Source organism: Lampris incognitus, chromosome 9 (genome assembly GCF_029633865.1).
Source record: "Lampris incognitus isolate fLamInc1 chromosome 9, fLamInc1.hap2, whole genome shotgun sequence".
Taxonomy (NCBI): Eukaryota; Metazoa; Chordata; class Actinopteri; order Lampriformes; family Lampridae; genus Lampris; species Lampris incognitus.
The window spans coordinates 29,216,756-29,233,601 of record NC_079219.1 but is presented as its reverse complement, the minus strand read 5'-3'; the positions used below and the strand labels follow the sequence as shown (position 1 = coordinate 29,233,601).

The window sequence follows — 16,846 nt, the reverse complement described above, 5'->3', positions numbered from 1 at the left end:
CAAATGGAGGATTCTTTGACGAAAGCAAAGTTTGATGTAAAAAAAATCTTATTTCAAATACAAATCATTATTTCTAACCTTGTCAATGTCTTGACTCTATTTTCTATTCATTTCACAACATATGGTGGTGAATAAGTGTGACTTTTCATGGAAAACACAAAATTGTTTGGGTGATCCCAAACTTTTGAACGGTAGTGTATATATAGAACATAAAGCATCCATGAACACGACATGTCTAATCTGCCAGTGAAATACATTTGAGTGCATGCATCAACAAGGAATGTATGACAACCTCATAAATCACTGCATTTATTTTTTTGCACTATCACCAACAGTATTTGCTCCATTACTCCATTACATACTGTACAAAACTTACACAAACATTTTGGACATTAATATACATCTTCAAATGGCGGTATGCTGTGAACACACTTCACTGTATATTACATCGTTTAAGTTGATAGATATATAGACAGTGAATGAAAAAAATTAATGGGTATACTGTATATATTCTCATAACCTGGATCACTCCGCTGACTGAGTCAACATGGGCACTTTGGATATTACTCCGGCAGTTCTTTGAAAGAAGCCCATAAAATTGAGAACACTTTGAGCTTAAGAATAATGCATGGTCATACACCAAATTTTACTTAATCAGTTTGCAACAAAATCAGAGGCAAGACTGGTTTTAACTGATTCATATCCTTCCAGATCATCCCCATGTACCTGGAGGGCAGCAGTAAAAAGGCTTGAATGTAGATAGAGCCTCCCAGTTCTCCATTTGGAAATGACAGCTTTTGTTTGATCATTTGTACATTTTCTTACATACTAGTTGGGAGTTTCTGTTTCCTGTTTTTAGATGGTATCCCTGTCCTCTCATACTCTAGCTTTTCTTGGATGTACTCCTGCTTGCATTCCTCGAAGAAGGCAGGATCTTTGTAGCTGGTGGAAAAGGGGATGTATTCATTAAAATAGTTACTATATATTTTATCAATATTCAATTCAAATCAAAACTTTATAGCAGACTGAGGGTCCATAACAAAGACAAGGTATAAAAAAAAACAAGAGAAGAGAAGAAAGAATAAAGCCATAAAAGATAAAAACCATAAATCTTGCTATATATATATATTTTTTAATATATATAAACATATTTTATATTTTATATATCTATATTTATTTATTCTTATATAACATATGCCCTGTGATGGCCTGGCGGCCTGTCCAGGGTGTCTCCCCGCCTGCCGCCCAATGAGTGCTGCAATAGGCTCCAGCATTCCGTGACCCGAATTCCGATAAGTGGCTTGGAAATCATCAGCTGTCGGATTTTGCTCCTTATTTGTTCAGCATTTTCCCTATCATTGAGTGTTTCTTTTAACAAAGTTTTATGTATATATATGTTTCAAAAAATAATTTTATGGTATTTATTTTTTGGACAGACAACATTTGGGAGTGAAAGGAGAGAGGATAATAGGAGAGAAGGCACAGCAATGGCCAAAAACCAGAAAGTCAAGTCAAAATTGCACCCACAATGAATGCCACCATTCATTAACATTTTTTTCCTCACAAAGTTGCATATTAATGGCAAGTTCCACATCAGCAAGTCCAAAAAAAAAAAAGGCAGCCGACATTTTCCAAAACTCACTGTTTTGCTTTGTAAATAGTGACAGAATAACACAAGGCACAACACAACACAGTGTCTCTGACTGTATCTGCTGTTAAATACTCACTGTAGCGTAAGACACTCCTTCAAGGCGGCGTTCTCCTCCCGGCATTTAAACGCCATGAAGAAGCCAGACTCCTTACAACAGTGGTTGAAAGCTGGTGGGGGAAACAATGACGAGGGGGGTCAAACGAGAGACAGAGACAGGCGGCGAAACTTGGGGAATCCATCAGTCTATCCATACCTTCATTAAATCTACTACCTCTATCCTGCACCATATATTAGGATAAACTATAGTGGAGACAGAAACAAGCAGCCACAACTAAACCAAAACAGGCTTGTGCGTGATCTTCAATATGAGGAGGAAGGTCAATGGTCATGTTGTCTGGTCAGGCCTTTGTTTTCTTTGTCACACTTGGACAGAAATCAACTGGCCTGGAAGCACAATGGATGAATCTGTGGTCTCCAAGTCTCCACATTACAGGGTTCAGTGTGGAGACTAGATGATTCACACATCTCTATTAGATACATCCATAGCAGTCATTGGGTGGCAGGCAGGAAGACACCCTGAACAGGTGCTATACAAATGAAATCTGATTGATTGATTGACAGGCCACCAGTCCATCACAGGGCCGACACATTCACACCTAAGGACAATTTAGTACGGCCGATTCACCTGACCTGCATGTCTTTGGACTGTGGGAGGAAACCGGAGCACCCAGAGGAAACCAACGCAGACATGGGGGGAACATGCAAATTCCACACAGAGGACGACCCAGGATGACCCCCAAGGTTGGACTACCCCAGGGCTCAAACCCAGGACCTTCTTGCTGTGAGGCGACTACACTAACCACTGTGCCACCGTGCCACCCTCTATTAGATACAGATTATCCTTAACTGATCACAGTCTTTTTGGGGCATGAGGCTCATCAGCGTTAAGAACTTGTGAAATCCTAAATTCAGGCAGTGCTTTCACAGATATCAATCCATATGTCAACACAGTGCTGACACGTGTGATTGTTTGGCTATGAGCTAAGAGGAAATGCAGCCAAAAATAAAACCTGTGTACCATGATGTGCTTTTGAGATTTAGTCTACCCTAACCTCACCCTGCCGGCAAGCTCTCTCTCCCATGGCTTTTAATCTACCACCATTCTCCCTCAATCTTCTACATCCAACCTCCAACACTTCAGAGAAAAACTGTGGAGACAACATACCGATCATCATAATTACCTTTATCATTGTCATCAGTATAGTTATCACACAGACCTGTTCATTAGGATGCAGACGTTGGGGAAAAGAGAGAGAACAGAGCAAACCTCATTTGGAGAGGCACAGCAGTGCGACTAATCTAATCAACAAATGCCTCAGCTGCTGCACAGGGCCGCTTTCTCTGGTCGCACATTAACTACATGGAGCAGGTTTACATGCAAACGAATAACCTGATCTGAAGACATTACTCTGTCTTTAGAGACAGTCGTGTAAACCGCTTTATTGGGTCATTGTTATCAGGAAAAAGGTGGATCAGAATCATGTTTATTGGCCATGTAGGTTTGCACATACATGGAATGTGACTGGTTTCGTGGCTCCCTCAGTGTACTTAACATAGAATAACAACACTACAACACAACAACCTTCAGATATACTATACACAAGGATGGACTATATACAGGTGAAATAAGAGGTGCCACGGTGCAATGGTGCAGAGAATATATCAGAGATGCTGAAATGGATCTTAGCAGGTTACTTACATACATGCATGAGGTAGATAAATGTAGTGGGGTAAGTGCGGCATAATTACGTCGCCTAGATTTTTGCTCAGTCATGAAGAACGACACCTTTGGCAATCGGCTTTTAGAAAAAAAAAACGAAATACAAAAATGCAAACGTGGCAAAACACTGAGTTTTTAGGGAGACTTGAGCTATCAATCAACAGCGTTGTAATCAATTGTGTTCATTGTACGTTATGGCGGTCAGCGATTCAAACGGTCACAAATGGAAAATAGAAAAGACAAGTAGGAGTAGTTCTCCTGTTTACTGTTAGACTCACAGACGCTGGCATGGTATTTAGTGAAAGCAACTGATTACAATGCAGGATAAGCGGTTTGGATAATGGAATGGAATGGAACTGATTACAATGCCGATGCTCAGTTTGCGGTGGTTTACTGTCTACCACTAGAGGCAGTAGAGAGACTATGTGGCACACGGGAGTGCTCACGTTAAGGTGTTCCGCAATCACAGGTAATTTTAATAATACCAAAATAAATAAATAAATAAATAAATAAAAATACAGGTGACAAAGTATTGAAAGAGCTGTTGTACCATAGATTGTTTATTCAAAGTAGCAAAGTATACCCAACTTTCAAACCATATTTAACCATTTAATATCCGATTACTCTCTGTAACTGGGTTATTAGTTTCCCTGTAAAATGGAAGTCCAGTCAGTTACTTTGCTGGTCGAGGGCTTTCCACAGAAAAACAAAGTGTGGTACCACCTTCAGACTGAGTCATTCTCTGCCATTTTTCCTTTTAACAGCAGTTGTGGCCACTGTTTAACATCAGCCGCCACTGTTTAACAAATACAATACAGTTTGGCGGTTGGTGCAAAAAGGAGGGGCGAGGATGGCGGAGGACTTGTTAGCAGAGAACAGAGCACTGTGTGGACTCCTACATCCATTACATTATCCTCAGAAGAATATAAATAAATAAATAAACAAACAAATAAACAAACAAACAATTTCTGATTCTGATTCTGAGAAAGAACACTGTTACGCCTACATCAAAATACCATGAGATTTGAACCTCTGGACGAAGCTGTCGTCTATGATTCAATATGCATTGAATGTCATCATTTTTGGGTTTTCATCTTCACAATTTCATGGCTAAATATTTCTTGTCCGAAAATGAAAATAAAAATTCTTATAAGAATAATAGGCATGACATCATCTCCCGATTCACTTAAAAAAAACTAGCAGGCCATGGTGTCAAGTTTTGTGTCATTTCTTTTTTCTACATATTTAAAATTTAATTAATTAAAAATTTATAATTTTAATAAAAATACATTTCTTGAAACTTCAAACTTTGAGTTTGAAACATGGTAGACAAACAGACGGCCCTGATACATCTGACATTGCAGGCATGGCCTTTTTTATGACTTATCCTTGTCCAATCCTTTAAGAAAATAAACAAATAACATAAAAAATAAAGAGAGGCAAGTGAAAGTAGATAGTAGGTAGCCATGAAGGTGCTGTTAGGAGGCTTTGTTTTAAAGGATGTGACCATGCGTCAACATGCATTAATCATCATCAACGATGTGTATCCAAAAGGGAACTGAAGCTACACTGGCTCAGGGTTAAGGTCAATATTACTGGTCTACTTCAGCAACAAAGCCTACAGTCCATAGCCTACTTTGTGGGCCGTTTACAGCAAACGTATAATCTGTCAGGAAGGCAGATACACCCAAAAGGCCTGGATTGAAAGATCCCCCCTCTCGCTCTGTCAAACATGCACAGAAACCCACGTTCACACTCGAGGGCTGGGTGCAAACAGAAACACACTCACTCAGTGAGGTCAGAGGGGGTGGAGGTGTGAAGCATGGGGTACAGTTTGTAAAAAGGGGGTTTCCACCACCCACACAGTCACCCTGTCATTCACCATGCCTCCCTCACCACCGGTCGCCTGTGCTTCATCTCTGACTAAGCAACAGACACACATGGGCTTGCATTCAAACTCCCACATACCCAACATGGAAAAGTGAGTACAATAACGAAGTGGGCTGTCAGGCAACAGTTAGGTTTACTGTGGCTTGTTCCTTAGTGCAATATAAAAAGTGAGCTCTTACAGGGCTACACTTCAACAGATACTGATGGTACTATAATCTGGTTGAATTGGGCTGCAGGGTGGCCCAGTGGTTAGCGCTGTCGCCTCCCAGCAAGAAGGTCCTGGGTTTGAACTCCAGGGTTTTCCATCCTTGGGGGTCGTCTCAGGTCGCCCTCTGTGTGGAGTTTGCATGTTCTCCCAGTGTCTGCGGTGGGTTTTCTCTGGGTGCTCCAGTTTCCCCCACCATCAAAAAAGAAACATGCATGTTAGGTATACTCTTGTCTGTGTCCCTGAGCAAGGCAATGGGAAAAGAAGTGGAGTTGGTCCCTGAGCGCAGCATGAAAGTGGCAGCCCACTGCTCCTAGCTACACAGATCACAGCTAGGATGGGTTAATTTGCAGTAAATGAATTTCTCCAAGGGGATTAATAAAGAATTCTTAAAAAAAATAATAAATAAAATCACACAAAAAACTCATCAGCCATTATTTAAGCCTTACATAACCTTTAGTCAGCTAATTTGTCAAATGGATGACATGTCTAAAGAACCTTTAGAGGGGTTTTCAATGAAAATGTGGAGTATAATGACTGTGGAATACAAAAGGTCTTGGGATTTTATCAAAATAACAACACACTGGAACACCAAAGCCTGGGCTGAGGTTTTCTGTGGCGCTCCCTGCGTCATGAATATAGATATGGAGTCACACAGGCTCATGGTGTGGACTCTGACAAGAAAACCTGAGGAAAAATATTATTGACCCCATTGTAAAAGAGATGTCACACCCCAATATTCATGTTACCTGAGAAATATGAGGTTTCATATCACGTCAACTCCTTTATGCTTAATTTTTTTTTAAAAATGGCAAGTGGCCTCGATTACTCTGATGCATTGCCATTTTTTATTTACTGGCAGTCTTTGTGCACCGTGCAGCTCTGTTGTTGCAGTAATTACATCAGCTGCACAAAGCAGCTACAGTGCACCCAAATATGGAGGAATATATATCTGTGAGAATGTAAAAGATAGTGTCTGTAATTTTGCTGGACAGAAAACATTTTAACAGGCGTCCAGGTAGCGTAGCAGTCTGTTCTGTTGCCTACCAACACAGGGATCGCCAGTTCAAATCCCCATGTTACCTCCGGCTTTGTCAGGTGTCCCTACAGACATAATTGGCCATGTCTGCGGGTGGGAAGCCAGATGTGGGTATGTGTCTTGGTCACTGCACTACCGCCTCCTCTGGTCGATCGGGGGGCCTGTTCAGGGGGTAGGGGGAACTGGGGAGGGTGGTGTGATCCTCCCATGCGCTACTTCTCCCTAGCGAAACTTCTCACTATCAGGTGAAAAGAAGCGGCAGATGTATCGGAGGAGGCATGTGGTAGTCTGCAGCCCTCCCCGGATCAGCAGACAGGGTAGAGCAGCGACCAACACGGCTCGGATGATTGGAATAATTGGCCGGTTACAATAGCGGCGAAAAAAGGAGGGACTTTAAAAAAAAAAAAATTACTGGTTGGAGCATTTAATGGAATAACGTCAAACATATACTATATGGACAAAAGCATAGGGACACGTGGCCATTACACCTACAGGAGCTTTTATGGCATTCCATTATAAATTCATAGGCATTAACATGGAGTTGGTCCCCCCTTCGCAGCTATAACAGCTTACACTCTTCTGGGAAGGCGTTCCACAAGATTTTGGAGTGTATCTGTGGGAATTTTTGCCCATTCATCCAGAAGAGCATTTGTGAGGTCAGGTACTGGTGATGTTGGATGAGAAGACCTGGCTCACAATCTCCGTTCTAGTTCATCCCATAGGTGTTCGATGGGGTTGAGGTCAGGGCTCTGCGCGGGCCAGTCAAGTTCTTCCACATCAAACTCACCCAACCATGTGTTAATGGATCTTGCTTTGTGCACTGGGGCACAGCCATGCTGGAACAGAAAAGGGCCCTCCCCAAACTGTTCCCACAAAGGTGGAAGTATAGAATTGCCCAAAATGTCTTGGTATGCTGAAGCATTAAGATTTCCCTTCCCTGGAACTAAGGAGCCTAGCCCAACCCCTGAAAAGCAGCCCCATACCATTATCCCTCCTCCACCAAACTTTACAGTGGGCACAATGCAGTCAGGCAGGTAACGTTCTCCTGACATCTACCAAACCCAGACTCGTCATCAGACTGCCAGACAGAGAAGCGTATTCATCACTCCACAGAACAGGTTTCCACTGCTCCAGAGTCCAGTGGCAACGTGCTTTACACCACTCCACCCGATGCTTGGCATTGTGCTTGGTGATGTAAGGCTTGCATGCAGCTGCTCGGCCATGGAAACCCATTCCATGAAGCTCCCAGCACAGTTTTTGTGCTGATGTTAATGCCAGAGGAAGTTTGGAATGCTGCAGTTGTTGGGTCAACAGAGCGTTGGCGACTTTTACACACTATGTGCCTCGGCACTCGTTGACCCCGCTGTGTGACTTTACGTGGTCTGCCACTTCGTGGCTGAGTTGCTGTTGTTCCTAAACGCTACCACTTTTCAATAATACCACTTACAGTTGACGGTGGAATATCTAGCAGGGAAGAAATTTCACAAACTGACTTATTGCAAAGGCAGCATTCTATGATAGTACCACGCTTGAATTCACTGAGCTCTTCAGAACGACCCATTCTTTCACAAATTTTGTAAATGCAGACTGCATGGCTAGCTGCTTGATTTTATACACCTGTGGCAATGGGTGTGAATGAAACACCTGAATTCAATGATTAAGAGGTCTGTCCCAATACTTTTGTAAATATAGTGTACGTTCCCTAGGATTCTGGGAGGCCTGTTCATACAGACTGGATTCTAGGAAAGCGAAAGGCAGTGCCTTGGAAGATTGCTTCGTCATAATCTGGCCTGCTTTTCCACAAATATGAGCCACAGACCCTTTCAGACCAAAGGATATGGTCAGCAGCTTTGCATCCTCATAGACACACAAAAAAACTTCCTCACAGGCTGCCTCTCTCATACCTTGCAACTCAAGCTCAAAAGGCCATACATTACCATGATGAAGAAAAGGAAATATCGGTGAACAAGTATGTGTCATGAACCAAAAGCAAAAATTAGGTTGCCACAAATGTAAATCTAGACCCTTTACCCATTTCTAGACCCTTACCCTTTACCCTTTACTAGACCCTTTACTAGACCCTTTGCTCTTGCTTACATTTGAATGACAGCAAACAAACATTACCATGAAAGTACTGACAAGCAACTGGCTGACAACAGGATATCATAGTAACCGCTAAGAATTACCCATACCCAACGCAAGACCTCCCATAACATTTGACTTAAGGCTGGGCAATAAGTCATTTTTATTATTTGTCTTTCAGTGGTATTGTTTTGGGGATGAAATTTGGATAGTGTTATATCGTGAAACATAACTGTGTTGTCTAAATTAATGATAACTAGAATCTATTATTATTGTCTGTACCTTTGGTTTGATATTATACTTTCTTTACATTACCAAACAGTTCAATGTGATGAGCCTCAGCTGGATTCTTAAATATGGTAATTTTGCATATGTAAACAGATGTATAACCAGTATCTATATATTTATTTTTTTAAATCAATGATGATTATTGTGATAGTAATATTTTCTGTAATGCCCAACACTGATTTCACTCACATTTCACCACAAATTGGACACCCTGAATGTGAGCCTGTTTAACTTGAAGAAGTGAAAATATTCGACTGAGAAACAATAATACCCAGCACTTCTTTATGCATGTTCAATAATCCAGGTAAGGTGATCACAGAAAGTTGAATCAGTTCATCTGGACACAACACTTATTGGTAGAAACGTTTCATCACTCATCTAAGTGACCTCTTCAGTCTCAACTGACTGCAGGTATCCCCAGCCTTATAAACAATACAGTGGCATAACAACCGAAAACAATGATCGGTTTCATATGCAAACTAAGTTTCCTTTAATTCCTCATTCCACTTCCCGACCACTCAAACATCGGTCTTTTATCCATTCCTCACTCCAACTGCAAAACAAAAGGTGACCGCGCCTTTGCAGTTTTAGCCCCAAGCCTCTGGAATAATCTCCTCCAATCCATTAGATTCGCTGAATCTTTGGACTGTTTTAAGCGGCTTCTAAAAAAAAACCCATCTTTTCAGGCAAACCTTTTTATAGATTCCCACCTCTGACTTCTGTTTTGTTTCATTTTTAGCTTGGTATAGGATAGGAAGGAAGGCTCTGCATTGAGTAGTGCATTCGGCTGAGCGCACTACTGCTAACTCGCTCCCCACCCTTCAGGACTTATACACCAAGAGGTGCCGAACCAGAGCCTACAGGACTATGAAGGACCCTCACCACCCCAACAACAGACTGTTCCAGCTGCTACGGTCAGGAAAGCGCCCTCCGCAGTCATGCTGCAAATACAGAGACTGACACAGAGATTTTTTTCCTCAGGCCATCAGGACTGTGAACTCTGACCTTACCTGGGCCCCCTCGCTGACCCATACTGCCCCCCTCATGCTCAAGCACGCGTGCGCGCACACACACACACACAAACACACAGTAAGGTAACCGACTACACATAACTCATATTATGTACATGCATACCTCATCTTTCAGTACATAAACTTCAGATTTCTATTTTTAAGTGCTTTTACTGTATATATTGTGCTGTTTTCTTTTTACAGAGAGTTCTTAATTGTTGATTGTAAATTGTATATTGCAAATTGGAATGCATGTGTACCTGTTGTACTTTGTTGTTTGCACATGTCGGAGCTCGTACCTTTCTTCATTTCACTGCGCTCGGGACTTGTATTTGTGTGTACGTGACAAATAAAACTCTTGAATCTTGAATCTTGTCTGTTACTTCCAATGCCATGTTTTTATATTCATTCAATTTATTTTATGTATTTATTCGTATTTCGTGTATGGAGTGTAAAGCACTTTGTAACTATGTTTTTAAAAGTGCTACATAAATTAAATTTTGCTTGCTTGCTTGATTTATTAATCCCCTTGTCGAAGTTCAGTTACTACAATCCTAGCTGTGATCTGTGTAGCTAGGAGCAGTGGGCTACCATCTTCATGCTGCGCCCGGGGACCAACTCCAGTTCTTTTCCCATTGCCTTGGCCAGGGGCACAGACAGGAGTATAAACCCTAACATGCATGTTTCTTTTGATGGTGGAGGAAACCGGAGCACCCGGAGAAAAGCCACCGCAGACACAGGGAGAACATGCAAACGCAACACACAGGATGACCTTGGATGACCCCCACAGTTGGACAACCCCAGGGTTCCAACCCAGGACCTTTTTGCTGTGAGGCAACAGCGCTAACCACTGGGCCATCATGCCGCCATAATTACCATGGTCATTAACTAGAGTTTCAGAGGCCATGTGTACTATTCACAGAGGACTAGGGGAATAAAGGCAGAAAGGCACCCTGGACAAGCTGACAGTCTATCACAGGGCCAGAAGGTAACATGTTTATTTTTAGAGTAGAAGTAATACAACACAGAGGAGCTAATGCGTCAGGCCAGGACTCGGCAGTCTACACCTATCTACAGGCCAGTGGCCACTCTTTCATGGATGAGGATGTGCACATCCTTGACAGGGAGGAACGCTGGTTTGAATGGGGAATCAACGAGGCCATCTAGTATGTGAAGAGGTAATCCCTGAACCAAGGATCCCTGAACGGGGGGGGGGGGGGGGCTAAGAGTACATCTGTCGCCATCTTACAGTGTTGTGACTGCAAACATTCCCAAATCCTCTGTGAATAGTTACACATCCACTGAAACTCTAGTTAATGCTCATGGCAATTTGTATATGAAACCGATCATTGTTTTCAGTCACTATATCGCTGTATTGTTTATAAGGAGGGGATATCTGCAGTCAGTTGAGACTGAAGAGGTCACTTAGATGAGCGATGAAATGTTTCTTTCTCAATAAACGTTGTGTCCAGATGAACTGATTCAACTTTCTGTGATTACCTAACACTATGTTATATTTCAGAAGTGTGTGTGCGTGGGTGAATGTGGGACATTCATTGTTTGTAAAGCGCTTTGGAATAGCTGTTGCAGCTAGAAAAGCGCTATATAACTGCATCCCATCTACTTGGAATTTCTTGCCTTGATGACCAGCAACAAATGGTCTTTACCAAGCCTGGTCCTAACTACTAAGTGGTCTTTGTCCAAAGGAGTTGAATCAAGTGCAACTGGACTTGGTATACATCTGTGAAGACGTTTCGCCTCTCATCCAAGAGGTTTCCTCAGTTCGTGACTTTCTGACTAGACCAAGCTCGTCTACAATGACTAGACCAAGACTAGCTTGGTCTAGTCAGAAAGGCACGAACTGAGGAAGCCTCTTGGATGAGAGGCGAAACGTCTTCACGGATATATACCAAGTCCAGTTGCACTTGGTTCAACTCCTTTGGATATCCATGACCTGGATGAATGAGGACATTCACAGACACTAAGTGGTCTTTGGTAAGACCAATCTTTAGAATGGACTTTACGTCGGTTGCACCACACAAACTTAAGCCGAGTCTTAACTACGCCCGGTCTGAGCAATGTGCATCCACGTGAATGTCCACGTGACTATGGCTATTGCCTAGCAGTGTGCGTTTCTTGGATACATTGTTATTTCCCACTGTCTTGGTAATTTGTAGCTAATCATTTCTAATTTGTGGCAGCGTTACTGATGATCAAAGAAAAAAAATGTTTTCAGCTTAGTTTTTATTTCAATTTCAACAACTTATACAACCAAATTCACAATTTTGTCTGCTGTTTTTTTTTTCTTTGATTTTTTTCTGCTGTACCTATATGGTTTACAGATAATTTAACAAAAGGGAGTTAAAAAAAATAAATAAGAAAAATAAAACCTTCACTTCAGCTTGAAGTGATAGTTGTAATGGAGGTATAAATTAAAGACATGAACAATTAAAAAAAGGAAAGGAGGGGTCGGGGTCAGGGAGGGGAGTTGTGTATGAATGTATGTAGTGGTATGAATGCGTGTAAATGCATAACAGAGAGGGTGAATTGAGAAGATAGCGATGCATGTATGATACAGAATGTATACAAGTGTCTAGAACACTTCACTGTCTCAATATAGCCATGGCCGGGCTCCACCATATCTTTCTGAAGTCTCAAAGAGTATGTTATTTCTTCTATCTGATATATTTCCCATACTTTCTCAGTCTATAAATTGTATGTTGGGGGGGTCAGGTTTTAACCACTTAATTGTGATGTATTTAATAACTGCTGTTAGTTATATTTGTAAAAGGTATTTTTCTAGCTCTTCCATTAATCCCTTCCAGAATTAATCCCAGTAATTGTGAAGTTTTGGTGGAATACTTCTTTAAGTGCTTCAAACACCTCATCCCAAAATGTTCTTAATTTTGGGTATGTCCAAAATATGTGGGTATGGTTGCGAATTTGTGTTCCACAATTTCGCCAGCATTTATTTGAGTGTGTTGGGCCCATTTTAGCCACTATTTCTGGTGTCTGAAAGAATCTCATAGTTACCTTCCATTTAAATTCCCTCCATGTATTTGAATTGGTTACTAGATTTGCTTCAATGCATATTTCTTCCCACATGTCCGGTGGTATATCGGTATTCATTTCGATTTCCCATCTTCCTTTTATCTGCAGTGTATTATTCATATTCGAGCCTAAAAATATTTGGTAAACATGACATATGACTTTCTGTTTGTAATTTTATCAAGACTCAACTTTATCAATACTGACTTTATAACTTTATCAATACTCTATCCCACTCTTTATGTTTTGTTAAAAAGTCCCTTAATTGTAAATATCTGGAAAAAAATCTGTGTTAGGAAGCATAAATTCCTCTCTCAGCTGTTCAAATGATTTAAGGATGCCCTCCTTATTAAGTTGGTGTAGATTAGTGAGTCCATGTTCTGACCATTTTCTAAAACCTGTATCTATATGGGAAGGTACAAAATCCTTTATAAATCCAATACCAGTTAGTGCAGAAATTACTTTAGGCAATCCAAATGGCAGTTTTATTTCCCTCCAGATTTTTAGTGTAACTCTAGTCCATTCACACATTTGAGTTTCTTTTAAGGGGACATCTAGGAAAGGCAAGGTCTGTAGGGGCTTCACACACAAGCTTTTTTCTATTTTAAGCCAGCGAGTACATGTAAGATCCTGAATCCATATTGTTAAAGGTTTTAACTGTGCAGCCCAAATAATAACATCTTAGATTCGTCGTTAGATATCCCCATCACTAGGAAAGCTATATGATGCAAATTACAAACGCATAATTCATAATATCATTAAGGATTTGGACCGGTGGTCAACACTTCCCCTGTCTTTGTTAGGACGTATTGAGAGTATACGCATGAATGTGCCACCTAAGCTTCTCTATCCATTTCAGATGATACCTATTGATATCCCTAAATCTATATTTGATAAATTAGACAGGCTCATTTCAAAATTTATATGGCAAGGAAAACGACCAAGAATTAGACTAAAAACATTACAGCTATCTATACCACATGGAGGGCTCAAACTCCCGAATCTAAGATCAAAGAAAATGTAAAGTTAATTTCACAGGCATTGATATAAGCAAATTAATGGAGCTGTACAGCCTGCACAAGAAAACGCTGACTGCCAAACAGTCCAACATAACAAAAAATAAAAAGATGCAGTCGACTTGGAGACAAATAATGGAGGCCATAAATGGTGGTTCAATGATTGTTTAGTCTGTTAGCTTAATAATAGCAATTTTAATAATATCACGAAAGGCAATGGCTCGGTGCCCAGTGATGTCCTGCGGATGGCTTGACTGGCGGTGGACTCGTGGACACTGATGTCTCCACCTGTGCTCTGAAACGCACAGTTTGCGTAAAAGCTAAGTGCTATTAGCAGCTGCAACGTGGGTGACAACACTGCATTGTGGTCTGACACAAATTGCAAATCTGGTGACAGCTCTTCACTAAGTTCAAACAGATCTCTCCTACAAAATCGAAACCTGTCAATCAGCTCCTCATCGTTGTATACGCTGGTCAGCCAAACCATTAAAACCACTGACAGGTAAGTGAATAACATTGATTACCTCGTTACGATGGCACCTGTCAAGGGGTTGGGTATATTGGGCAGCAAGTGAACAGTCAGTTCTTAACGATGTGTTTGAAGCAGGAAAAATGGCCTAGAAACAGGCCTAGATTTTGACTTTACACCTGCTCCTGACTAGGTGTAAGATTTACGCCCAGTTAGCGAGGAGAAGCCTAGATGGTGCAACTGGCGTAACTATTAGGTCAGAAAATGCTGCGTTCCAGACAACTCGGAAGTCGAGATTTTCCGACCTCCTACTAGAAAAAGTACAATGGAAAGCCACGTAAAGTCGGAGTTCCTACTTGTAAACTCGGGGCAAAACTCATCTACCCCAGCTTCATAGAGAAGCAGTTGTCTGACGTCACACAACAATGGCCGCACCCATGGAGGCGCATAGTGTTAATGGTAAACCATCAACTAAGGCAACGTAAAGTATATTTGCCTGTATTTCATTAAAATGACACATACTATCACATAGTAAAACCTGTTCTGCATGTAAATTCATGTCAAAATAAGTCCGACAATGTTATTAAGTAGCTGGTAAACAACCTCTGAAAGTGATATCTGCATAAAGTTATTCCTCCGTTTCGTTTATATGTGCAAAGAGGCTGCACTGCTGACGACTCAATTGTTTATACATTTGCCAATAAAAACACCAGCTTGTCACGGTCAGCCATGTTTTTTTTATGTTTGGCGTCCTGCACCTGGAACGCTTGGAGGTCGGACATTGGAAAGTCCGCCCTCGGACTTTGAACGGAACGTAGCATTAGACGCCAAGTTACGAGTGACTTAATTTAAAACCAGGCGTAAGCCCTGTTGGTGCAACCTTCGCTCGCTCCATCGTTCACAGATAGTCACCCTTAATCCAAATACACACCTTCAACTTTGTCAACACAGCGATCCTTTGCCTTCTCCCTCATTAGTTTGGGAATAAGTACATCTAACTCCACATGCCTCAATTTGAGCTCTGAAAGAAACAACAGACAGTGAGACGAGGACAGATAATCACCATCATTATATATATACCAACATGGGGGGGTGGGTGATCATACAGCAAACCACCACAGCGATACATTAGGTCAGCTCCAATGGAAACCGCAAGGCACGTACTGAGTATAAAGGAGCCAACTTTTATTTTTCGTCGTGTCATTTATCATTGCTTAACGGTGTTCTGACGATGTGTGCCACCTATCGAGCTGTGCTACTTATCGGTTCTGCGCATGGTGACGAGGCTAGGAGCTAAGCTAGTCAACTGTCACCAAGGCTAGGAGAGAAGGAAATGGTAACCTACGTCATTCTATGTAAATGTCAAAAACAGAGACGTATGTATGTCACACAGTCTAAATTATCTCATTCATGTTTATGATAGCATAATTTTAATACACACCTGCGTTTGATTGCTCCATTGTCACAGTGTTTCCCAAAACACTACAAAATGAACCAATGTGACCTCCTACAATACGCATGAAACGCTTCCGCTGACGTCACGACGTATAGAAAGAGACTCCAACTCCCACAAGCAAGCGCAAACTCAACGGCTAACAACAACGCAGCGGAGCTTTGTTGTAGTGAATATAAGGATTTCTATGGAACATCTGCATGCATAAAAGCAAGTTCATTGATATACCAGTCCAAGCTTCCAAAGTTGTTTTGTACTTTTTTTTTTTACTTTTCCAGCAAATTTCATGTGTACGAAACGAGTATGTACAGTAAAAAAAAGTTACGTTTTCGGTATTTATTTTTATTTTTATAACTTGTTTTGAGATTACTTATGTGTCAGTTGTTCTGCTTGTCCTATTTTATATGTTCATCACTCAGCTGAAATTGAATTCAACTGATTTTTCTGTTAAGTTTGTTATTTCATTGAAAAACAATGTTTCAACTGCCCAACAAGTTAATGTTTGAAATAGGCTTTTAGTAGTTATAACAGGGGTATGGTATCATATTTTAGTCTCCTGCCCTGATCACATTGAGACAATTTCCTAGATAGGTGGGTAATGAGTCGTAATGCTATATTGTCTTCAATTTTAAATGTATTCAAAATAATTAGGCAGTGTTGATCCTTGCCGATGGGCACGATTAAATGAACTTGTCAGTCGGTCAGGGTCAGTCGGTCATGTCCATCAATTACCTTTGTGAATGATCAAACTTCACCATCATAGATTACAGCACTTGCGAAAATAATATTCCACAACTACTTTATTGATTACTGAGCAACATATAACTAATGAAATTTTAAGTTCTTGCGTTGGCTTTCAAGTGTAACACAACTACCACAGTCCGTTTTATGTAGTCAAGAGGAACTACTGTATCC

The 16,846-nt window shown here is 41.1% G+C and overlaps 1 protein-coding gene across 1 annotated transcript; it reads right to left on the bottom strand.

Annotated features, from left to right (window-relative positions):
* Positions 1-306: 306 nt before the first annotated feature.
* cmc1 (C-x(9)-C motif containing 1) lies at positions 307-15,999 on the bottom strand. The gene is made up of 4 exons (XM_056286680.1): positions 15,920-15,999; positions 15,410-15,499; positions 1,728-1,818; positions 307-942 (listed from the first exon to the last, which is right to left on the bottom strand). Exons 1-4 carry the CDS (start codon positions 15,996-15,998, stop codon positions 822-824), a joined length of 381 nt encoding a protein of 126 aa, XP_056142655.1. The 5' UTR covers position 15,999; the 3' UTR covers positions 307-821.
* Positions 16,000-16,846: the final 847 nt, after the last annotated feature.